This window comes from Elephas maximus, chromosome 18 (assembly GCF_024166365.1).
Source record: "Elephas maximus indicus isolate mEleMax1 chromosome 18, mEleMax1 primary haplotype, whole genome shotgun sequence".
Classification (NCBI taxonomy): Eukaryota; Metazoa; Chordata; class Mammalia; order Proboscidea; family Elephantidae; genus Elephas; species Elephas maximus.
Window position 1 is genome coordinate 27,769,598 of NC_064836.1, and position 25,856 is coordinate 27,795,453.

The 25,856-nt window shown below is 49.5% G+C and overlaps 1 protein-coding gene across 4 annotated transcripts in view; it reads right to left on the minus strand.

Annotated features, from left to right (window-relative positions):
* The window catches only part of ITSN1 (intersectin 1), a 229,548-nt gene that overhangs the window by 27,579 nt on the left and 176,113 nt on the right, over positions 1–25,856 (minus strand). For all 4 annotated transcript variants that reach the window (XM_049858659.1, XM_049858660.1, XM_049858661.1 and 1 more), the window contains 3 exons: positions 9,929–10,050; positions 8,145–8,251; positions 1,623–1,806 (listed from right to left, as the gene is read on the minus strand). In XM_049858659.1, coding sequence (XP_049714616.1) covers positions 1,623–1,806; positions 8,145–8,251; positions 9,929–10,050 — 413 coding nt within the window. The remainder of the gene's footprint in view (positions 1–1,622; positions 1,807–8,144; positions 8,252–9,928; positions 10,051–25,856) is intronic.

The following is a 25,856-nucleotide window of genomic DNA, read 5'->3' on the forward strand; positions in this document are numbered from 1 at the left end:
CTCGAACATATCAGCAGTCATGGGGGTGGTGCAGGACCAGGCAACGCTGGCTTCTGTTATATGGAAGGTCACCACGAGCCCAACAACAGCTCTTAAAGGCTCTGGTCAGGTTTAGCATCTGAGAAACAGGCAGCTGCCTCGAGCTGGGCCCAGAGCCCCAAGCACTATCAGAGCCTGGACTTGCTTCATCCATGAACATCCTCATTGCAGGACCCCTCACAGCTGGCAAAGGTGTGTCAGACTCCCCCTAGGGTGACAGAGGGAAAGGTGAAGAGGAGGGAGGGGATGAACAACAAGCCCCCCCCCCGACCCCATCTGGGCTGGTGTCAGCATTTCTCTCAAGTTCAAGTGCATCCAATAATGAGCTCATCTTGCCTGTGCCAAGGCACGAACGGCCCTTGGCTGAATCCCAGACAAGCACCTGCTCTCCAGCCTCCATCCACCCTAGACCTACTTCATAGCAGTATTTCTCGTCTTATGATGACCTTAGAATGCCCCATTCGTTAAGTAGCAAATTTAAGCACTTGCTATTGAGAATCACGGGGAAGGGGTGGGAGGGAGGAGAGCAAGCATATATGATTACCAAGAAGAGGCCACACTTCGACCTCACCATGATGGTCCAATAAATGCCATTATTGGGGAGGTGAGGTGCCCTGTCCCCAAAATGCATGAGGCTCAAAGAAAAGTCTCTATTTTTAAAAATTATTATTTTGCTATTTATTCATAAAACAAAAAAAATGCACCTGCTTAGTGAAAGTCATTTTATTCTCTTCCTGTTTTTTTCCTCCAGAAGAGGCATGGCCATCAGGGAGCCACACTGGTCAAGGCCAAGTCCCAGGACAGCAGGCCCAGGGCCTGGGTCTCCAGCACCATTGGGCCCACCTTCCCAAACGTCCCCTGGGGCACACGGCTCTCCAGACCATTCTCCCCCGAGATAGAGGTTCCGGCATTCCATACACCTCTCCGGCTTCCTGGAGCTTGAACCCGTCACCCAGAACCAATCGGAAAGGAGTGAGGGGTCTGTGGGGCCCTAGCCTATTCCTCTGCAGATGAAGGGCAGAGACCAGCAAAGAGCTGGGGGTCCTGAGATTAAACAGAACTCGGGACCCACCAGCCCTCCTGGGCCTGGCAACTGAGACAGAAGGTTTAAATACGCATCCAAATAAACCGCTGGGGCCAGCTGCTGTCAAGTCGACTCCGGCTCATGGCAATCCCATGTGTGTCAGAGTACAACTGTGCTCCATAGGGTTTTCAATGGCTGATTCGTTGGAAGTAGATTGCCAGGCCTTTCTTCTGAGGCACCTCTGGTGGACTCTAACCTCCAACCTTTCAGTTCACACAGCCGAGCGCATTAACCATTTGCAGCAGGGACTCCAAATAAACCTCTGCCATCTGGAAAACAGCTCCTTGAAGACACTTCAAAGCTTCCAGGTGCAGCAGGGCTGATGGGTGCTCTCCAAACCCACCTCCTTGGCCACAGCCATACCCAAGAGCTAGCACCAGCCCCCTGTGGATTAGCCAAAACCTGAATCCTGGTTGGCCTTTGGTGTGAATATGCTTGCAGGATCCACTCCTCCGTATCCCCTCGCCCCAGCTGCTCAGGCTCAGCCTGGCCTCCTTACTTTGACAAAGTCCTTGAAGTCTGGAGCTTCGTCCGTCTTCTGCTGGATCAGGGCTGCCCCATTTAGCTGGCAGCTACAAAAGCGGATGTATGGCTGCATGTGGGGCAGCTGGGCGCTCAGGATGTCCCCGATCATCTTCACCGGCATTTTCTCCCCAGACATCTTCTTGCGGACCCTCAGTGCCCTGCATGGAAACAAGAGACTTCAGCCCCCTGCCTTCCTGCCAGCTCACAACAGTGGGTACTTTTCTAGTTCGTGCAGAATTGGAATGAGTATAAGGGGTGCAAACCGGAGAGCCACTATGGGATCTATTTGGAAGATGAAGGACGGAAAAAGAAATGAGTCTACTGCTACAGAGAGGGATCACCAGGGCATTTTTCTTGGGCATGGTTGCTGTGTGCCCGCTTTTACGTATAAAAACTACTTAAAAAAAAAAAAAACTTTGCCGATCAAGTCAACATAAATCCAATTTATGTCTCCTTACGGAGAAATACGGAATCCTTTCTTTAATGACTCAGACAGGGCCCCTGCGTACAGAGTATCTGTTGGGGAAGCCCCAAGCACTGAGCCTGTTTCTGAGGCCACCCAGGGGAAGCTGATGCTTCCAAGGGACAAGGAGAATCACTTTCAGACAAAAGAGAAACAATCCCGTAAGTGATGGTTAATGTTACGTGTCACCTTGGCTAGGCCACAATTCTTAGCGGCTGAGCAGATATTATGTAATCATCCTCCATGTTTTGATCTGATGTGAGCAGCCAATCAGTTGAAAGGAGAGTTTCCTTGGGGGTGTGGCCTGCACCCAATATATATGGATGTTCTGGCAAAGCTCACTCTCTCCATTCTGCATCCAACTGACCTCTGGTTCTTGGGACTGAGCCAGCAGCCTACTGCCTAACCTGCCGATTTTGGGTTCATCAGTCCCTGTAACCACATGAGTGACACCTGACCCATGGATTTGGGATTTTCCAGCCTGCACAACTGCGTGAGCTATTTCCTTGAAATAAATCTCTGTATATATTTATAGATATACGCTTCACTGGTTTCTTACCTCTAGACAACCTAGCCTAAGACACCATATGTTCACCAAAGCCAAGGATAAATGATTGTTTGAATTATCTGTGTCCTTAATTGCCCATTTGAAATAAACTGAATTAAGAGCAAGCTTGGGAGTTCCGAAAAGAGACACCTATTATATACACCAATCATGATAATGGGCCAATGAACCCAAGCTGTTTATGTTCTGGAAGCCAAGAAGAGGCATTGTTGAGATGGGGAAATGTTTATTCTGGGGTCCAATTGCAGTCCAAACATCTAGGGCCATGATAACAACGACTACCTACTCCACTCTCCAAGCTCTGATATGTCAACTTCTAACGCCAACACCTGGAAGGAGGGAAGCTGAGCTTCTACGTGGTGAGGACTGCAATATACTCCAAGGGAAGGGCCATGGCATTTGAGGCAACGAGTGTGTTCTGGCCACCCTAGTGATCACAGAAAGCCCTCAGGAAATATCTGTGGGATGGATGGGTGGATGGAACAGAATGGTATGGTATATGATTTTAACACAAAGCCAACAGAAGGTCACTATGAATTCCTTTGGCTGCTTTAATGTCATGTTGGAGAAGTCCTTGAGGTATGGGATTAAATGGGCACACCAGCCCAGGGGCAAGGACGAGAAGGCAGGAGGAGACAGGAAAGCTGGTAATGGGGAACCCAAGGCTGAGAATGGGAGAGTGCTGACACGCTGTGAGGTTGGCAACCAATGTCAGAAAACAGTATGTGTATTAATTGTTTAATGAGAAGCTAGTTCACTCTGTAAACCTTCATCTAAAGTACAATAAAAAAAAAATAAAAAAATAAAAGAACTGTGCTCCATAGGGCTTCAATGGCTGGTTTCTCAGAAGTAGATCACCAGGCCTTTCTCTGACAAGCCACTGGGTGGACTCGAGCTACCAGCTTTTGGGTTAGCAGCCAAGCATGTTAGCTGTTTGCACCACCCAGGGACTTGGTTAAAAAAACCAAAACCAAACTCACTGCTGTGGAGTCATAGCGACTGTACAGGACCGAATAGAACTACCCCATAAGGTTTCCAAGGAGCCCTGGTGGATTTGAACTGCCGACCTTCTGGTTAGCAGCTGAGCTCTTAACCATTTCACCACCAAGGCTCCCTGCAGGCCAAGGGGACAGTCATAAGCTAGCGCTTATTAACACTTAGTCTGTTCAAACATATCTTAAAACATATCTTACATTACAGTAAATGGCCCCATTTACTGATGAGGAAACTGAGGCACACAGAACTTGAGGGACCTGACCAAAGACACACAGAGTAACAAAGGCAGGAGTTGAACCCTGAAAGCCTGACTCCAGAACCGTGGTTTGTAAGGAGCCCGGGACACTAAGGCTCAGGCCCGCCAGACCCACCTTCGCACGTCACACCACCCCGGCCCGCCCCTGGCCTTCCCTCCAGAAGTGGCCTTTTACCCCTAATTTCTCTCTGTCCTGCTCCAGGTCCCCTCTGCAGCTTCTCTTGCCTTGCATCCTTTCTCTCCATTTTTATGACGCTCTTTTTCCCTCCTCCCCTCCCCATCCCCAGCCTAAAATTTCTTTTCTTCTTTCTCCCCATCCTGTCTTTGGCACCCAAGATAGACTTTTTAGCTTTTGTTTTATGTGTAGACAAAATAAAATTGTGTTCATTCTTCTTAAGCTAAAAAGAAGGTAAGTTGAATTCTTTATATTTAAGAAAAATACTTTTTTTAAAGAGGATCTCTCATTTTATTTAGTGTCCCCCTCCACCTCCCCCCACACCGGCCCAGTAAGGGGCAGGAAAGAACCTTGACTTAAAAAAAAAAAACAGTTCCCAACATCTGGGTTTGCACAGCCTGACCTCACTTCTGCTATCACTTCTGCCAGCTGCCATAAAAAGGTTCTAGGTCTTATGGCCCTAGCCTGCTTGTTAAGAGCACATCTCAGCTGTGGGCACGAGCAAGAAGAGAGGCAGCCATTGCCGCTAACGCCCAACCAGAAGCATCATTAGTAGGAAGTCTGAATGTCCCAGCCAGCCCCTTTTATTCTCAAAAAGTCATAGTTTGTTTTATAAATCGTTTTGCTGTTTGCTGCCGAGTTGGCCCCCGACTCATGGTGACCCCCATGCACAATGAAACGAAATGCTGCCCAGTCCTGCACCATCCCCAAGATCAGTTGCAGATTGGACCATTGTGATCCATGGGCTTTTCACTGGCTGATTTTCAGAAGTAGATAGCCAGGCCTTTCTTCCTAGTCCATCTTACTCTAGAAGCTCCGCTGAAACCTGTTCGGCATCCTAGCAACATGCAAGTTCCCACTTACAGGTGGGCGATGGCTGCACATGAGATGCACTGGCCAGGAATGGAGCCTGGGTCTCTGGCAGAGAAGGTGAGAATTCTACCAATGAACCACCACTGTCCTCTCTGATGAATCCTATGGTCCCCCTAATACAAGGGTCACTGGACCCTTGGATCAGGAGTGGCAGACCTATGGCTGCCCACTTGGTGGTATTCCAGGGAGCGTTGCCTTCAGTTCTCCTTATCCAAACACGCCTCCCTGCTCCGGCCTGCCAGGGACTGAAATCATCCTCTCATCGGAGCTATTCCTTAGCATTAGGAAGTCTTGTCCATGTGACAAAACAAATACAGCAGAACGTGCGTTGTAGAATCTATAATTCTTTCAATCTTTTTCGGTATGTTTGAAATCTTCATAAGATGGAAAGAGGAAAAGGAGCCAGTCTCCAGAGAGCTCCTGTTAAATACAAACATTTATCTGGAAGATGAAAACATTAACCAGTTAGCCCAAGCTAGTGATAAGAGCTTATCAGAGGAACCGGGATGTAGAACAGGGACCCTGAGATGAGAGAGGTCCTGGCAATGACCACACACCTTCATCTCATGATTGACAGCGTGCGAATTGTACACCTGACCACTTTGTTCCTCAGAAGAACCCCGCCTGGTAAACAGGGCAGGTACAATTATTGCAGTTTTACAGATTCTAAAACAAAGGGTCGGAAAGTTACCTGCCCAAGGTCACAAGTTAGAAAGTGCTAGAACCTGGACAAAAACTTGGGATGCCTAACTCCTGCCTCCATGTTCTTTGCATCAGGGGCATGACTAGGTGGAACCCCAGTGGGACCCTGCACATCACCCACAGAGCATCCTGGGGCACCCGCACACCTGCTGTGAAACTTCAGACAAGTCATTCAACCTCTTGGAGCTTCCTTGTGAGCTGGAACACGTGGAGCCCTGACAGTGCTCAGGAAAGGGACTTGTCTTCCTTACTGGGATGGGGGGGGGGAAGAGGACTGGACGGGAGGACAAGACGAGGTACGGGGCCTGAGGTCAGCATTGTTGGCTTCCTCAGGCCAGCCCTGATGGGGGTATAGGGGGCCCAGCCCCGCAGATGGGCCGCAGGCACTTCAGAGTCCCAGACATATCACCTGCCTCCACCACAGACAGCCCCCCAAGGAAAGAAATTTTAACTCATAGGTGTGTTTTCAACAGAAAACTTCTGTTTCTATTGCAAAACAGTGTCTCCAACACTTTAGGTTCAGTACTTGTAAGTTCTAAACCAAAAAAAACCAAACCCATTGCCATTGAGCTGATTCTGACTCATAGTGACCCTATAGGATGGAGTAGCCCCATAGAGTTTCCAGGGCTGTAAATCTTCATGGAAGCAGACTGCCACATCTTTCTCCCCCAGAGTGGCTGGTGGATTCGAAACTCCAACCTTTTGGTTAGCAACCGAGCTCTTAACCACTGTGCCACCAGGACTCCCTTGTGGGTTCAGGGGCTCACCAACCCCCTTTCCCCAGGTGGCAGGGCAACCTCGCTCCAAGGGAAGGGTGGGTTCTCAGCCTCCACCACCCGGGTGACCAGGGCCCATAACCAGCACTTACTGTGTACCAGGCTCTTGCTTAAAGGCTCCCCCATAACAGCCGTGTGGGGCAGGTACTATTATCGTTCCCATCTTACAGATGAGGACACTCAGGCCCAGGGAAGGTAAAGTCACACCTACACTCGGGATGCTTCCACAGCATCCTCCTTGAGGAGGACAAAGGAAACGCTTTTTCCAAAACCCAGCCTGGACTCCACTTTGAAGTATTCTACAGCATGATACACACATACGTCACGTAGAGGCCAGGACTCACATTTCTTCTTCGTGACCACCTCTCTGCACCTCCTCTCCCCCATCCCTTTATCCATTCCCCAACACCCAAGAAAGACGGCTTGAAATTATGTACAAGAACAACGCCAGGACCACATTTAGGAAAGGCACTGGTCACTTCCCGACAAGTGAATATAGAGATTAGGAGTGGAGGCGAGGTCTGGGGAGGTCCCTTTCACTCTGTTCCCAGAGACGGGCAAAGCCCCCTTCCCGTGCGGACTGGGGGATGAGAGTTGGCTCCTTCCATGTGCCCTGGAGGCTGTGATTTAGCTAGGTGCTAGCAAGTGATGCTATATAAACTCTATGGGGCAGCTCTACTCTGTCCTATAGGGTCGCTATGAGTCGGAACCGACTGGACGGCACCAGGTTTGGGGTTTTTTTTAGTGGGAAAAAAACCCAAACCCACTGATGTTGAGTCCAACTCACAGTGACCCTATGAGACAGGGTAGAGCTGTCCCGTAGGGTTTCTCAGGCTGTAATCTTTATGGCAGCAGACTGCCACAGCTTTCTCCCGCAGAGCAGCTGGTGGATTCAAACCACCAACCTTACAGGTGGCAGCCAAGTGCTTTAACCATTGCACCATCAGGGCGATCTCTCTCTATATATACATAAACACACACGTATATATAAGAAATGGGAGAGACCGTTGTGATAAACTAATCCAACCCCTTCATTTCACAGACAGGGAAAATGAGGCTCAAAGAGGTGGGGCAGTGAATGGCACAGTTAGGACCCAAACGCAGATTCCTGGCCCAGCGCCCTCTCCCTGTCCCTGCAGCTGCCTCCATGAACTAAAACAGGAGTAAAACATAATGACACCAGGCTAGATTCTCAGAGGCGTTATCCTGATGTAACTGCAGCTGACTTAGGCAGTGAACGGTTCTACAGTTTTTCCATGCCCAGGAGCCAGGAGTGTATCCAGTGGACCAAGGTCGGCTCATGGGAAGGCAGGTCTGTGAGGGAGGCATGGGGGTGCACCATGCCTGGGATGGAGCCCGCCAGGCACCGGGAGCCAGGGCTGACTGTGCCTGGGATGGAGCCCACCAGGCACCGGGAGCCAGGGCTGGCACGGCTCTGAAAATTCTAGAACCACAGTGAAAGCAGGCACAGGGATGCCTTGGCAAGTTATTCTCCTCCGTGAGAAATTCGGGGCACGTTTCCGGAAAGCATCCGGGCAAAAAAAGGGTGATGGCGCTAGTGATTGGAAATGAGGAAAGAGGCACAGAGAGACAGAGGGAGCATGCGAGGAGGGACAAGCGGACCAGACGGGATGCTGAGTTGTGCGTGGCGGAGGCGAAGCTTGGCTGGCAATGGAGAACGGGGGCTTACTTCAGTAGCTTGATATTACACATAATCAGCTCCTTCCAGTTAACAAAAATCATAGCAACCTCTTTTTCTGTCAGCAGCTCAGATTCCATCAGGGGTTTCTGAAAGATCTACAGGTGCAGAAAACGAAGCAGTTCAGAAAGCAGTTAGCTCAAAACTCAAACGCATGCGCACACATCGATCCAATCAGAGCAACAGAAGAGACTACAGGGTCTGCAGCCTGCTGGGAGGCCTACAGGCTGAAAGCTCCCCGTTCCTGCAGAGGTTCTGAGACAGATGGCCCATTGTCTGGGGTGGGGCCCCCTAAGAGGTCTGCATGGTTGTACAAGGAGTCCAGCTGAATTCTCTAGAGGACAGGCGTTAACTTCACCCATCCACAGCTGGGAGGCTTGTGCACGCTGCCCGGGGTTCATCGGTTCTCCCTGCAGCCTTGGCTGCACAGACGAGCCTCGGGCATTCTGGGGGAGAAGCCCCTTGCAGTGGCCCTCTAAGGAGTGGCACTTCCTGGCAGGCACCTCCTCGGTGACTGACTCCATTGCGCTGCCCGCAGCCCCTTGGGCTGGGGCCCCGGGTAGATCCAGCCCATTACAAGGGGTGAACTTGAGTCCTCTCCCTGAAATCAGTGACCCCTTCAGGAGCCCTGTGTGGGTGTGTAACTCACAATGTGAATGGGCCCCCTGCCTCAGGAAGGTCACTCTCTAATGTTGGAGGCAGAGAGTTTTCCAGAAGGTTCTTTGAAACAAATCTTGGCCAGGGTGAGGCTGACCCCTGGAAGTGTGAGCCATTAAGCTGATGTTGGACCTGGCATATAACAGGGCCACCACATACAAAGGTGCCATGTCCAAGGGGGTGACACTCACAGCCCAGACATCCTAGACCATGTATTTTATGACTGTCATAAAGGTACACCCTTTTCTAATTTGCATCAACACTTTGTATGCGTGAATGGCGGCCTTGTGGGCCACCAACCACTTATCCCATACTCACCCAACAGTGGAGAGCCCAGCCCATGTCTTTCTTGGTTTTTAAGAATATCAGAAGAAATGGTTTCACAACTGTTTGTTTTTTTTTGGCGGGGAGTGTCGTGGTCCAAGCTATTACAGTACTTTTCAAGTTGTAGGGTCACCCTAAGATCTGGCTTTGCACACTCTTATTTCCCAACATGGCAACTTCCCACGTGGACAAAAGGCTTCCTGAGAAACAGGGGTGCCCAACCCAGTGTCTCACTGTCCTTCTGTATGCGGTGGCAGAGGCCCTTCAACCGCTACCTGGGAGATCAGACAAGATGAGGCACCAACCAGGTCCAGGGGGTCATGGGGCACCTGGGAGAAAATACCATCATTCTCAGGGATAACAGGTAGCCCTAGGAATAACGAAATTTCACCTGGATGGGTGCCATTTTCAGAGGCCAATATTGAGGGCCTCCAGAGAAGAGGTGACTTATCTATGGCATTAACTCATTGGTGGCTGAGCTGGAACTTCTCTGACTAGATTCTGGACTCCCAAATTCACAGTCCCGCACGTCTCCTTTCGTGAAACTCCTCAGGGGTCATTTACCCTTGACATGAATGACCTCTACCCCTCTGTGGGTATGACTCAGAGTTGGCCAAGGATGAGAATAGAACCATCTTCTCTTGGGTAAGAAAGTCCTGTGTAATTTGACCTCCAGATGCTCCCCCACACCAGAAAGTTTCTCAGGCTTGGAATAAGAAGACTCCTTCACTGCGGACCCCGTTCCTCTCCCCACCCTCTGCTGGTGCCCCCCAGTCACCCACAGCTGTCTTTACCTCTGTGACCAGCTGGAGGTCATTGACATAATTCTCCTCGGTGACAAGGAGTTCGTGGATGTACCCTTGTCGTTTTCTCTCCGTTGGGGTCAACATATCCAAGAGATGTAAGTCTGAACACCCTGGAAAACACAACCATCGGGGGCAATTTAGTCCAAGTCTGGGAATGTCCATACAGATTCAGGTTGAAGATCCACCCACGCCTCACGGCTGCTGTGGCCTCACTCCAGATGAACGACACACTCCTGCACCATCAAGAGCACTAAAGTGATGATGAGAGAAAGGACTTAATAGCGATTGGCCCACACTTCCTGAGGGTTCACATCATGCCAGGCACTATGATTTATATGGACAACTGTGTTTAATGAATGCTTTCATAGATACTACCAAAAAACCAAACCCATTGCTGTCGAGTAGATTCCGACCCATGGTGACCCTGCAGGACAGAGTAGAACTGCCCCACAAAGTTTCCAAGGAGTGCCTGGTGGATTCAAACTGCTGACCTTTTGGTTAGTAGCCAAACTCTTAACCACTATGCCATCAGGGTTTCGACAGATACTACAGCTACCCCCATTTTCCGGGCAAGGAAACTGAGGCTTAGCAAGAGGTTGACTCACCCAAGTTCTCTCAGCTGGTGGTGAAGCCAAGGTTGAACCCACAGAGTGTGGCCCAGAGATGAGGCCTTAGACCACTATTGTTGGTTATACTGAGGTTGATTTTATTTTTCAATAATTTATTTTATTTTGTTATGTTGTTGTTGGAGGAGCCCTGGTGGTATGGTGGTTAAGCACTCAGCTGCTAACCAAAAGGTTGGCGGTTTAAACCCACCAGCTGTTTCATAGGAGAAAGACGTGGCAGTCTGCTTCTGTAAAGATCTACAGTCTTGGAAACCCTATAGGGCAGTTCTACTCTGTCTACAGGGTTGTTGTGAGTCAGAATCAACTCAACAGCAATGGGTTTGTTTTTGCGGTTTTATATTGTTGTTGAAAATATACACAGCAGAACATATACCAATTCAACAATTTCTACATGTACAATTCAGTGACATGGGTTACATTCTTTGAGTTGTACAACAGTTCTCACCCTCCATTTCCAAATTGTTCCTCCACCGCTAACGTAAACTCACTGTCCCCTAAGCTTCCTATCTAATCTTTTGACTTGCTGTTGTCAGTTTGATCCCGTACAGGTAGTTCTTTAAACGAGCACAATGCTCAAGGAAGATATTCTTTACTAGTTAAGCTAAACTGTTCTTTGGTTTTAAGTAGACTTCAGGGGATATTTTTGGTTTAAGCTTTAAAGATTATCTCAGAGCAATGGTTTTGGGGGTTCATCCAGCCTCTATGGCTCCAGAAAGTCTGGGTTCCATGAGAAGTTTTTGAGTTTGGTTTCTGTAGGAAGAGGTGGCTGTGCTGAGGCTGCTGATGGGCATGGGACCAGCAGATGCAGGGCACATTCCTGCCAAGATAGGCAAACTCTCCCGGCCAAGGCCCACTGTCCCCCACACACTCGTGAATCAGAGAAACAAGACTGCAGGTAGAGAGGGAACATTCTCCACCACCTGCAGACTGCCTGGCGCAAGACCACCTTCTTGGCCACAGGTGCCAGGATCCTTGGCCACCCTAGGCAACAGGCCTTTTTGATGTTGACCTGAGATGGTACAGGCACAGGAGGGGGTACCTGCCCTTGGCTCTGCTTGCTTCACTTGCTTTTTGGGGTTTTGTTTACTTCGAATGTTCTTCTGGGTTATTGGCAGAGGCTTCCCCAGACTCAGGCACAAAGTTTGAGAAGCTTGCGTTGGGATATCGGGGGCTTTTCATGGAGCTATCTTGGCTTATGACTGATCTAGCCTATATGCTGGAAGCTTCTGCAAATAGAATGCTCCCTGTTGTTGCTGTTAGTTGCCATTGAGTTGATTCTGACTCGGTCACCCCATGTGTGCAGAGTAGAACTGCTTCAAAGGGTTTTTAAGGCTGTGGGCTTTTGGAAGTAGATCTCCAGGCCTTTCTTCTGAGGTGCCTATGGGTGAGTTCAAATCGCCAACATTTCGGCTAGTAGTTGACACTTAACTGTTTGCGATGCCGAGGGTCTGTGTGGCAAATGATGTCTTAGACTTCTTGGCAAAGGCTTCACTGCTCTGGAGGTTAACTCTCGGGCCAGGTGCCTCCAGCACTGGGTTTCATCCCCTCCCCTGGCTAATTGCCCTTTCTGGATGCTGTAGCTTCTCTTGCTGGGACAGGACTCCAGCCATGGGAAGGTCCCAATATGGGCAGCGGGATGCTGGGAAAGCAGTAGGGAGGGCGTCGACGTAGACCCTGCTCAGAGCCAACACAGTGCGGTCAGGCTCTCGTTCCACAGGCTGTGCTGGTGAGTAGGAACCTTCAGGCAGGTCTGCAGAGAGATCTGGATCTCCACCCGCTGCTCCACCCACGGCACGGCCAGCTGTTCTTCCTGCCTCTAATCATCTTTTATTAAAACAGCTGCATCAACAATGGGCCACAGGAAGGAGGCGCGTCATGTGAGCTCACTCCTTCAGTTTAGGCAGCCTCGGCGGAGCTGCTGGGAGCTCAGCTCATGGTAAGCAGGGCCATGTCACCAATTCCATGGCTTTAGCTGGGAAAGCCACCCAGAAAGCTCCTGAGTTTGCTCCTGCCCTGTTTATACCAAACTCTCCCGAGAGTGAGTTCAAGGGCCCAGGACTCAGGCTGTTTCTGGTTAAAGGCAGAGGCTTGAGTGTGCTCACAGGATCAGAGTCTCCCTTGGGGTTTCTCAGGACATTCCTTCCTGCGAGGACATTGGAACATTGGCACCAAGTTGTCATTCTGAAGTTCACCTCACAAATACTGTGTGGTGCTGTGCACAGTGACACAGCCCTTGGACGGAATGGACTCAGGTTGTTCCCGTCTTCCCAATGTCCCTTTAGACCATAATTTGGAGAATTTGGTGGATACATGGGGTACATGTTTGCCACAGAAAATGTGTGCACACACACAATATACACACATATTTTGTACACAATTTTATAGGGCTCACAGGCCCTCTTTAGGTCTGTTCATGGATCCCGCTCATTTCTTCAGTATTTACTGATGTCCTACCCCATGTGTGGCTTTCACTGTGCTGGGCACTGGGGATGTGGGACCAAAAAGGAGACATGCCCACACTCCAGAGCTTACAGCTAAGATTCTTGGGGTCTGGTGGGCCTCAGACCGGGATGCCACTCTCCCCCAGGCTGAGCATGGTGCTGCCTCCTCAGGCTAAATGTGGTACTGCATCCTCCCTAGACGGAGTGTGGCACTGCCCCTTCCAGGATAAGAGCAGTACTACACTACTTCACTTTGAGAACTAAGGTGTGCCTGACCCAAGCCACAATATTTTCAATTGCCTCATACGCATGTGAAAGCTGGACAGTGAATAAGAAAGACTGAAGAAGAATTAATGCCTTTAAGAATTAATGCCTTCGAATTATGGTGTTGTCAAAGGATATTGAATATACCATGGACTGCCAGAAGAACAAACGAATCTGTCTTAGAAGAAGTGCATCCAGAATACTTCTTAGAAGCAAGGATAGTGAGACTTCATCTCATGTACTTTGGACATGTTATCAGGAGTGACCAGTCCCTGCGGAAGGACATCATGCTTGGTAAAGTAGAGGGTCAGTGAAAAATAGGAAGACCCTCAACGAGACGAATTGACACAGTGGCTGTAACAAAGGGCTCAAGCATAACAACAATTGTGAGGGTGGTGTGGGATGGGACAGTGTTTTGTTCTGTTGTTCACAGGGTCACTATGAGTCAGAACTGACTCGATGGCACCTGACAACAGCACAGGACATCATGTTGAGGACGGTACTGCCTCCCAGGCTGAAAGTAGTACTGCCCCCCAGGCTGAAGGTCGTACTGCCCTCCCCCCGAAGTGCATTCTTGGCTGTCATAGTGATTGGAGATGACACCAGAATTTGGTGGGCTGGGCCAGGACTGCCAAATGACCTACAATATACAGGACAAAGAACTGCCCACCCCAAATACCAATACCACCCCCATTGAGAAACACTGGCATTCCTAGAAACTGACAACCAGACAAGGGGTCCACTACACAGCAAGGATGGTGCAAGTAACCAGAAGAGGCACTAGAATAACTGAGGACCTGAGGACAGATGGCAGGAACTGGCTTCCTTTGGATTTCAGAAGTTCTTCTAAGTCTTCAAGTTTTCATGGTGCTGTTTTGAAGAAGCTCAGAGCCAGAGCATCACAGAAGGTCCAGGGTAGATTTGGGCCATTGGTCCAAGATTTCTAGAAGCCTGGGGTCAGCTCAGGGTGGATGGGAAGTCAGGTCCCCCTGGAGGGGTACATGAGGAGGCTGCAAGGCCTCCTACACCAGGGCAGCTCCAGCCTTTGGGTCAGCATGCCAGTCAGAGCTAAAGGAGCTGAAGAGCCCAAGGGGGAAGGTGTGTGGGCATCTGGGCTGCCTTCCCGCAGTGAATTCTACCCTATGCAGGCTCACCAACCAGCCTGCCTGGAGACATGGGGTGGCCCAGATGGCCACCAAGGACCCAGAACAACGGAAAGCAAAGATTTCGTGGGGAATTCATCCGTGCATTGTGCACCGATGACGCTGGTTTGCAGTCATCTTTTTTAGCCTCCAAACTGACCCATGCACACTGTTTCCAAAATTCTCTCTGATGAACGCCAGACCAAGAGAAACTTAAAGACTGAAGTTGGCTCTTTGAGCTCAAAAGTATTCTTCCTTTGAAACTTTAATATTTAGAAAAACAAGGGAGTTTAAAAACTGTATTATTTAGAGTGGGGTAAATGGAAAAGACATTTCAAATAAAAGTGTTTTCTTTAAGGGTGGAGGGCTGAGGTCTTTCCCTCCTTTGGGTACCAGGATAAACATGCTTTGCTGATTTCCTTTCTCAGCAAAAAACGAGAGGATGAAATACAGTGCACAGTTTTCCATGGACAGCTCAGTGTGCTGAAGGGATTCTTATAACCAACTAAAATCCTCTCACAGCTGAAATAATATTGCAAATGGCACCAGGCAGTTAAAAATGATCCCCCATTACAGCCCACATAAAATTCCTCATCTATGTGCCATTCCTTATAATTCTGTATCGTTAGACACATTTACCAAATAGAGGGAGCCTTGGTGCTCCTTTGGAAGGGCTGGGGTGTGGGGTGCTGGAGGAACATATGGGAAAAGCTTAGAAAAAAGTCTTGTCCCCCTCAACTGTTAGCCATAGAAACAACATAATTTAAATAAATAAATGGTTTTATTACAAAAGTAATACTCAAACATGTGCTTATAGTAAAGATTTCAAAGGCTACAGAAGTATTTAGAGCAAAATGTGAACGTCGCCTCTCTCCACATTCTCAGCCATTCGACTTCCTTTCCCAATGAGGAGCATAATTTTGAAAACCAAACAACCTCCAGAGTAAGTTGGCCACTGAGCAAACCAAATAAACAGGACTTGTCTCTGCTACAGAAGAGCCAAAACATACAATAAGCTGGTTAATAAAAAAAAAGCTCTTGTGAAGTCTAAGAGACTCAGGATAAGCAAGATACTATCCTTGTCCTTAAGGAAACTCACAACCTTGGGGTAGACATGAATGAAAATTAGAAATACCGAACATAAAACGATAGACCAAAGAAGCTACGCCAACAGCAGAGACGGCAGGAATTCAGAGAAGCAGATGCTCTTCATGCTGAGGGGAGGAGGGTTCCATGAGGAGGCCCGTGTGACCAGGGAGGATGGAGCCATTCTGCTGGGGTCAGAGGAACACGTGAGCAAGCATTTGCCCGGGTACAAGTTACACACAGAGATGCTGGGGAGGCAGGGTGGTGCATTGGTTTCCTAGGCTGTCGTAACAAAGCACTACATAGTGGGTGGTTTTTAATAACAGAAATTTATTGTCTCACAGTTCTGGAGGCTAGAAGCCCAAATCAGGGTATCGGCCTTGTTGATTCCTCCTGAGGGCTCTGAGAGAGAAATCATTCCAAGCCTCTCTCGAGCTTCTGGTGGCTCCCGGCAATCCTTGGCATTCTTTGGCTTATAGCTGCATCTGCCTCTGTTGTCACATGGCCGTCCTTCCTCCGTCTCTCTGTCCTTTCTGCTCTTTTGTAAGGACACCAGTCATATAGGATTAGAGCCCACCCTACTCCAGTATGACTTCATGTTAACTGATCACATCTTCAAAGACCCGATTTCCAAACAAGACCACATTCACAGGTACAGCAGTTAGGACTTCAACACATCTTTTGGGGACACAATTCAATCCACAACAGATGGGAAGAAGGAGAGGACCAGATTACGAAGGTCGTGATGCTGAAATCAAGAATTTAGAAACGAAATGTGGAAGGACCAAGGGTAAGGGCTGGTACCATCCAGCAGTGTGGAAACTTGCTGGATGATTCTCCATCTTTAAGGGAAAGACTATACCAATGCCTCTGGGGACATTCAGCCCAAATCTGTTGGTTTTGGCCTTGGGTCAGCAGGATACCTGTTAACTGGACTCTTGGAACTCCCGTCTCTAGTGAAGGCTTCTCCTGAATTCAAAGCTGTCATACATGTAGGAAATAGGGTCTTTCCTGCAGACACGGGGCAGTGAACAACTTAATATGGCCCTGCTAGCCATGGTCTTTGTAACTCCCACCAAATGAGGGGGTGGGACTATGCAAATAAGGTATATGGAGCCCTATTGATGGGATTGGTCAGCCTTTCCATCCCACTAGGCTTAAAGGGCGACAGAGAGAGAGAGAAAGAGCTGTAACACAAAGACAGAGAGGGTGAGCTGTAACACTGGAGATACCAAGAAGTGGTAGCAGCAGAACCTGGAGGCCGGCAGGAGGTGGCACAGGGGCTTCCTGGCCCATGGAGCGAGAAAGCTGGTTGCCTTCAGGCAGGAGGCTTACTGGCGGAGTAGGGTGCCTCTGGGCACTTGGTGGAGCTAGGTTTGCCGGTCCACCAGCGAGAAAGCTGAGGGCCTTCAGGCTGAGCCTTGCTGGTGGAGTAGGGTGCCTGTGGGCACTTATCTGCAGAGGTAAAAGAGCTTTGTAATGCTTGCCCGAGCAGGCAGAGCCCAGGCCGAGGAACCAAGGGCCAGGGAGAGACCTGCCCACAGGCACAGCTGAGAAGAGAATAGGTTGTCCAGATGAAAGAACTGTATCCTGAGTGTTCCTGAGCCTGACTGTAACCTGCTACTTCCCTAATAAACCCCATAGTTGTGAGTACTGTCTGGGAGTTCTGTGTGGCCATAACAAGGAATTATTGAACCCAGCAGAGAAGTAGAGAGTGCTATGGGAGGGACCGACGGTGTCAGAATTGGTAAAAAGGGCCGGTGAGTGGAGGCATGCCTGACCTCCGTCTCACAGGAATCAGCCTTGAGCAGTTGATCTTGAGTCTCCATCCCTCTTGTGAAGTTAGATGAGGCCAGATGCTGACACCAAGATGTTTTTACAGCAGGTGTGCCCACCGCCCCAAGGGTAAACTGGACTCTCCTGGGGAAACTGACCTAGGGGTAGTCCCCCAACATTCTGGGTGGAGCAGTGTATGCGGGGTGGCCTCTCACAAAGGAAAAGCAGAAGCCCATAACGGGTGTAACCAAAGCAGGTCTTCCCCCTCCACCCTCTAGCAGGTGCCTGAAATCCCCATATTCTTTAAGCAACAAAGTTCTGTCACTGTGCACTGGTCACAGTGATGATTGGGATGGGCCTGGTTCTCATCCTTTGGGGCATAGGGAAGCCTGGCATAAACAGTTTGTCCTTGGTTACCAACTGAAAGGTTGGCAGTTCCAATCCCCGTGTGACAATGTAGAAGAAAAGAAAGGCCTGGAGATCTACTTCTGTAAGATCACAGCCATTGAAAACCCAACGGAGCACGGTTCTACTCTGAAACACATGGGGTCACCATGAGTCGGAATCAACTAGACAGCAAGGGCTTTGGGATTTTGGATTACAGAGAAGCCAGGAGGACCGACACCTATGGTGAGAGGTAGATAAATGCCACCCACTGGCACCTAAGACTCCCCTGCTTATGTCCAGCTGAGCCCAGGCATCCCACATCAGCCTGTCCTGGGGACACCATAGCTGGGCCCCTCTTGAGGCTCCCACTCAGCTCTGCTCAGTTGTAACCCAAAAGCTTCCAATATCAATGTAGCCTTCAGATGAGCTTAATTTTCTCCCAGGAAGGGGAATCCAGCCTACGTGGGTGCTGGGCAGTTTAATGACTGTTGAAAAGTGGTGAAAATTACTCTCAGGGATACATTATTTCTCAAGTTTCCATAAGAGTTGGGAAATTAAAGAAATAAAAGGCATGTCATTCATGGCTTTGTAACTGACACTGGAATTCCTGACACGAGGTTGCACGTCCTTATGGTGTGCGTTTTTAGCTCATTCCTGGCACCATTTATCTCACCACCTTTGGTTTTGCTCTTGACTCATGCTTCCGAAACGTGCTAACCTGCCGTATTTTAGGAATCTTAGCTACTGTAAATAAACCCTTCAGGTACACAATGCACACTGAGGTGTTGTAATAGCCATCCAAATAGATTTTTTTTTTTTTTGGATATGAGGAAGGATAGCGTCATTTTGACGAGAGGGGTCCGGGAATATTTTCTAGAGGAGGAAGAGGTGAGCTGGGCTTCAGCAGGCGAATATGGCAGGTGGGGGTAGCGTGAGGAAGCAAAGCTGGGGTAATGGCAATGAGAGCCGGCACTGAACGCCACTGTGTGCTGGCTCAGCCCGAGGGACTGCACACATATACATTCTCACTTCTCACAAACAATCCCATGCAGTAGCTACTGTTGTCATCTCCCGCTGAAGAAATAAGGAAACTGAGGCACAGAGAGGTTAAGTCACTTGCCAAAACTGCAGTCAATCAATGGCAGCGGGAACCTTTGTTCGTGATGTCTTAGGAATTGGAGAATCACAACGAAACTCCCAGCTTTTCAAAGGGTGGGCCTGAGGGGCTCTGTACCCATTTCTCTCCTGGTAGATTTCTGCAAGACCTAGCTGAGAGCATGTGCCTGTCCTTGGAGCCTGGGACCGTCAGGGGCTGGTGGGGCCAGGCTGGGCCAAGGCAGCCGAGTCTTCTCTGAAAATGACCCTTGGGTGACCAGACCCAGCGCTCACAGCCGCTCTAGGCAGCCTAGAGGGGCAGGTTGACTTCACCCCACTGGACTTTCTTCATAAGGCTCTGAGAATAGCCTGGGCTCTGTTCTAACTTGGCAAAACGACCTGCTTGGACACAGGGGAAAACATGAGTGGTGATATCTCCACTCATTTTTAGCAGCTACATACATCTGCCAGGGTTTCTGCTTTCACGGACCTTATATTCTAGGAGGGGTGGGGGGAGCCACAGGAAAAAAAAAAAAAGACAAATAGATAGTACTTAGGGTGGTTATGAGAATTATGATAACACAGTGTTCACTGCAGCACTGTTCACAACAGCCAAAAGGTGGAAACAACCTAAATGCCCATCAACAGATGGATGGATACACAAAATATGGTACATACATGCAATGGAATACTAACCCAAAACCCAGTGCTGTCCTCAGACCTAAAGAGAAGTGAAGTCCTGGTGCATGCCACAACATGCATGAGCCTTGGAAACATTATGTGGAGTGAAATAAGTCAGGCACAAAAGGACAAGTATTGTATGATCGCACTTTCATGAAATATCTAGGAAGGGTATATGCCTACAGATAAAAGCTTGTTAGTGGTTACTGGGGGTGGGAAGGAGGGGACGGGCAGTTACTGTTTAGGAGACACTGAGTTTCTGTGTAATAATGGTGGAATAATTTGGAAAAGGATAGTGATTATGGCTGCCCAGCATGATGTACGTAATCAATGTCGCTGAATTATACAGGCAAAAATTCTTGAATTGGCCAATGTTTTGTTATATACATTTTTTAAAATATAAATAAAAGAAGAAGGATGACAAGTAATTCCTTTGATTAATAAGCTCATTTCCTCTTTGGGGTGGACTTTGAAGTGAATTTCATTCTCAAACAATGGTGTCTCCCAAGCACAGGTCTGGTGGGTTCTAGGTCATGCACAGCGGGAGAACGGAGGCTAATGTGGGGGACGGACTGAGCCTGTGGAACAGTCGGACGGGGAAGCATTCTGGGAGCAACAGGTGAGTGAGGCACCATGCGGGACGTGCCAGTGTGCTATGTAGAGAGACCTCACCGACCAGTTTACAGCCTAGATGGGGCCACGGCCTCACACAATAAACAAACTATGTTGTCGTTGTTCTTGTTATTAGATGCCATTGAGTTGGTTCCGACTCATAGCGACCCTATGCACAACAGAAGGAAACACTGCTCGGTCCTGAGCCATCCTTACAATCGTTGTTATGCTTGAGCTCATTGTTGCAGCCACTGTGTCAATCCACCTTGTTGAGGGTCCTCCTCTTTTCCGCTGACCCTGTACTCTGCCAAGCATGATGTCCTTCTCCAGGGACTGATCCCTCCTGACAACATGTCCAAAGTATGTAAGACACAGTCTTGCCATCCTTGCTTCTAAGGAGCATTCTGGTTGTACTTATAAGACAGATTTCTTCGTTCTTTTGGAAGTCCATGGTGTATTCAATATTCTTCACCAACACTACAATTCAAAGGCATCCGTTCTTCTTCGATCTTCCTTATTCATTGTCCAGCTTTCACATGCACATGATGTGATTGAAAATATCATGGCTTGGGTCAGGCGCACCTTAGTCTTCAAGGTGACATCTTTGCTCTTCAACACTCTAAAGAGGTCCTTTGCAGCAGATTTACCCAATGCAATGTGTCTTTTGATTTCTTGACTGCTACTTCCATGGCTGTTGATTGTGGATCCAAGTAAAATGAAATCCTTGACAACTTCAATCTTTTCTCCGTTTATCATGATGTTGCTCATTGGTCCACTTGTGAGGATTTTTGTTTTCTTTATGTTGAGGTGCAATCCATACTGAAGGCTGTGGTCTTTGATCTTCATTAGTAAGTGCTTCAAGTCCTCTTCACTTTCAGCAAGCAAGATTGTGTCATCTGCATAACGCAGGTTGTTAATGAGTCTTCCTCCAGTCCTGACGGCCTGTTCTTCTTCATATAGTACAGCTTCTCGGATTGTTTGCTCAGCATATAGATTGAATAGGTATGGTGAAAGAATACAACCCTGAAGCACACCTTTCCTGACTTTAAACCAATCAGTATCCCCTTGTTCTGTCCGAACAACTGCCTCTTGATCTAAGTAAAGGTTCCTCAGGAGCACAATTAAGTGTTCTGGAATTCCTATCCTTCATAATGTTATCCATAATTTGTTATGATCCACACAGTCGAGTGCCTTTGCATAGTCAATAAGACACAGGTAAACATCCTTCTGGTATTCTCTGCTTTCAGCCAGGATCCATCTGACAACAGCAATGATATCCCTGGTTCCACATCCTCTTCTGAAACTCGCCTGAATTTCTGGCAGTTCCCTGTCGATATACTGCTGCAGCCTTTTTTTAATGATCTTCAACAAAATTTTGCTTGTCTGTGATATTAATGATATTGTTCTATAATTTCCACATTCATTTGGATCACCTTTCTTGGGAATAGGCATAATTATGGATCTCTTCCAGTCAGTTGGCCCGGAAGCTATACGAGGTGAAATACAACCATGGGGGACGTGCGAGTGTGCTACGTAGACAGACCCCGCCAACCAGTTTACAGCCTAGATGGGGCCACAGCCTCACACAATAAATAAACAATACAAGGTGAAATACAACCACTATTTAGTGCTGTTACTGTGTAGGCTTAATGGGGGGTAACGTTGAGGAACGGGCCTCGCTCCCAAGGAGCTCACAGTCTAGTTATAAGAGTATCTGTGTCTGATGTACCAGTCCTCTCCACACCCATCTTCATGGATGAGCAGCATCTGCCTGGATAATGATGTTGGGGAAAGCAGCAGAGAAGGTGGGCGATAACCATGAACGGGTGGGGAAGGCAGGGCAGCGGGGAGGACAATTCCAGTCGGGGCATACCAGCTGCTTCAACTAGACACCAGAATCCTGGGGAGGTGGTGAGGAGACCGTGAGGACAGGCAGGGTGGGGCAGATGACAGAGCCTAAGCCCCTGGACCACTCCCAGATAGGATGAGAGGCAGGTACGTGATCCTATCGGTTGTATGGCTGAGGGTGTGGGAGGTTAAGTTACACAACCAGGGGGACTCTGCATCCACAGACTGCACACCCCTCACCACTTCCCTGACTCCGGGTCCAAGAATGCCACAGTGGGCCCAGGCGTGTATTTGGGGTTGGGGATGATGAAAGTGGACCCTTTCATCAAGGGGTGTGGAGGTCAAAACAGATGGTGCTCAACAGGGCCAGCTGGAAGGCTGTTGGGCAGCAGAAGCCTGGGCTTTCGTGACAGGACATCACTGTGACTGAAAAGGCAGCAGGAAGGACAAGAAAAAACTCTGGGTCAGACCCAGGAGACCAGCTCTGGAACCAGCCCGGACCAGGCCTTCACCTCACCAAGCATCGGTCCCCTCCCGCCAGCTGGAGGCCCATTTGTCCTTCATCTGCAATATTCTGGACGCTTGGGGAAGGTGTTCAGATGACGCGGCCTCCAACTGACAGTTCCGTCAGCAGCTCGTGAAGAAAAGCTGGGGTCCGGGAAGGCGTCCCTGAGAAATAGAGACTAGGCTGTGCCACAGGATTGAGCCAAACGAGTATTAACGGGGAGAGACAGGGAAGAGGGCTTCCAGGTGGGCTGGAGATGAAGGAAGCCAATGAGGCAGAGCCTTGCAGACCACGTAGGTTTGGGTCTTTATCCCACCAGGACCGCAGTCCGAGTGGTGCAAATGGTTAATGTGATTGGCTGCTAAGTGAAAGGCTGGCATTCGAGTGCACCCATAGGCACCTTGGAAGAAAGGCCTGGCAATCTACTTCCAAAAAAATCAGTCATTGAAAACGTTATGGGGCATAGTTCCACTCTGACACACATGGAGTTGCCATGAGTCGGTTCTGACCAGATGGCAGCTGGTGGGGCCTTAATCAGACTTGTGAGGTTTTACTATGGCTCTCTGCCCACAGTGTGGAGGTGAAGCTGGATGCTGAGCAAGGCTGCAGAGAGACCAGCTGGAAGACCACTGCCATCCTACAGGGGAGGCAGAAGCTCACTCACCCTCAGGGCTTTGCACCTGCTGTTCCTTCAGCTCAGGATTCTGTTCCCCTCCATCGTCCCGTGCCGACTCCTTCCCAGGGCTCTATCCCACATCACTTCTTCAGAAACGCCTTCCCGGGCCATCCCACGTGCCATTGCCCTGGCCCTTAGTCACGATCTGTCCCGTCCCTGGCAGAAATGCTTTGGCTTATTTGTTTGCCGGGTGTCTCTCTCTCTCTCCTATGAGTTCCCCGAGAGCAGGCTTCTGGTCGGCTCTGTTCCTCTGAGACCAGCCCAACTGCCAGTGCCGTGCCATAGCCCTCAGTCACTCCTTAAGGAGGAAGAGGATAAGGGCTGCTGGTTGGGGAAACACAGGCAGGCTGGGTATCTCCTTGCCTCAGAGGCAATGTCCACAGCAGAGGAGAGAAAGAGATGGAGACAGCAAGGGAGATAGAGAGAGAAAGAGAGACAGAGACAGAGAGGGAGAAAGATAGAGACAGAGGGAGAAAGGGAGAGACAGAGGGAGAAAGAGACAGAGAGAGAGGGAGAGAGACAGAGAGTGAGATAGAGAGACAGAGATAGAGACACACACACAAACAGAAAGGGAGAGCAATAGATAGAGACATACAGAGAGAGAGAACCGGCAGATGTACTTCTGCCCTTGAAGACACGGTAGGTTGAGGGTTCAACTGGATGGGGTGTCTGAAGGCCCCCTTCCCACGGTAACAAGAAAGGGGGCTCCCTGGCTGGTCCTCCCCTCTGGGAAGACTGCAGGGCCGGAGCTCAGCTGGAGGGCTGACAAACGCCTCCCTCCCAAGGCTCTGGTCCCAAGCGGTGTCTCCAGGGGGACGTGGAGGGCCAAGGAGAGAATTAATCTCCCTGAGTCTCTGGCCATGCTGGGGGTGGCTGCTCTGGAGATGGCACTGTGGGGCAGCCCCCCTTGCAGCACACGGTCCTTGTCCAAGCTATACCACTGCTTAAACAGCCAGCTGCTACCATGTTGAGGCTGAACATCCCATTCTTTGCTGGCAAGTGAACACAGGCCACAGAAAGCAGAGCTGAGAAAGAAAGGACACAGTGGCTCGAGGCATTCGTGACAGGTTTATTGTGGCGCCCCGCATGGGCCTGCCAACAGTGTCCACTGATGTGACCTTTAAAAGCCTCGCACATTATCCGTTTTCCCGGTTGCCCACCCACACCCCCGCCGTCGGCTGTGTGAACCTCAGGGGCAGCTTCTCCACACCCACCAGGAGTCTGCTCATCAGAATGTGGCCCCAAGTTCAAGGAGGGCCGTGGCCCATCTGGGAGCGTAGGGGAGATACTTTTAAGAGCTGCTTGCTTTGCCTCCTGTTAATGGAGAAAAGGGGACCGTGATTTGTCCACAAGCGAATGGGGAAATCCTGAAAGGAGACATCTGCAGGCTTTGAGGGAACTTGTCCGATCATTCCACTCTGAAGCCCCTCACCTGTAAACGCAAGTTTTCTGATAGTTCTTAAAAGGTACAAAATTCACCTGGTGTCTCGTTTAATGCAAAGGACGCAGGACGCCACTGGACTGAATCCACTGAGCACAGATGCTGCTTGTCTCCAGCAACAACAGAGCTAGCCTCTACTGGGTGCTTACTGTCCACTAGGCACTGTTACCATCATCTCCTTTTCACACACGAGGAAACTGACACACAAAGAGATGAAGTGGCTCACCCAAGGTCACACAGCCAGTAAGTGGCTGAGCTGGGATTTGAACCCCTGCTCTGAACCTTAGCCCAGGATAGTTACGATGACCACACCCCACCCCGCCACCCCCGCTTCCCTGAATAAAGATCTTCCTATATTTTTTTTATGGGCAGGTGGTCTGTAGGAAAATAAAATGTTCTAATGGAAACCCTGGTGGTATAGTGGTTAAGCGCTATGGCTGCTAACCAAAAGGTCAGCAGTTCAAATCCGCCAGGCGCTCCTTGGAAACTCTATGGGGCAGTTCTACTCTGTCCTATAGGGTTGCTATGAGTCGGAATCGACTCGACGGCACTGGGGTGGGTATACTTTAATAAAAAAACGAGTAAAATACTACGCTGAACTTGAAGAGCTATGGCTGCTAGCCAAAAGATCAGCAGTTCGAATCCACCAGCTGCTCCTTGGAAACCCTATGGGGGCAGTTCTGCTCTGTCCTACAGGGTCGCTACGAGTTAGAATCGACCTGATGGCCACGGGTATTATACATGGGCACCACGTTTTTCTGGTGGAGGACCGGAATGAGAGCTGAAAATCAGTAACAACATGCACCCTTCTGTGGGACAGAGCAAGGGTGTCTCCAGCAAGCCTGTGTCTCTGGGAAATTGGTCCACAGTCAGGGAGAGAAAGAATCACTGCTGAGGCAGGCCGGCTGCATCTTGAGCGTGCGCATTGAAAATGTGCACCAAAGGAGTCCTTCCCAACGGTTTTCAATGGCTGATTTTTTTGACATAGATCGCCAGGCCTTTCTTCCGAGGTTCCTCTTGGCAGATGCGAACCTCCAACCTTTCCGTTAGCAGCCGAGACCATTAAACGTTTGCCCCACCCACGGCCTCTCTGGGATGGACAGGGCTGTTCTTCTCAAGGGGTCCTACTGGAAAGAAAACTCACTACACTTCCCAGGACCCTCGGTGTCCTCAATGAGTCCTAGTGCCTTCTAGGGTCTCAGGTCATCTTGTAGTCTGCAGGGAGCATCTCCACCCCCCCCCCCCCATCAGCCTGTTTCTTCCCTCCCAGTGGGGTCTGGAGTGTGACTAAGTGGATTGGTGTGCATGGCTGCGTTGTGACAGGGACCCAGATGGG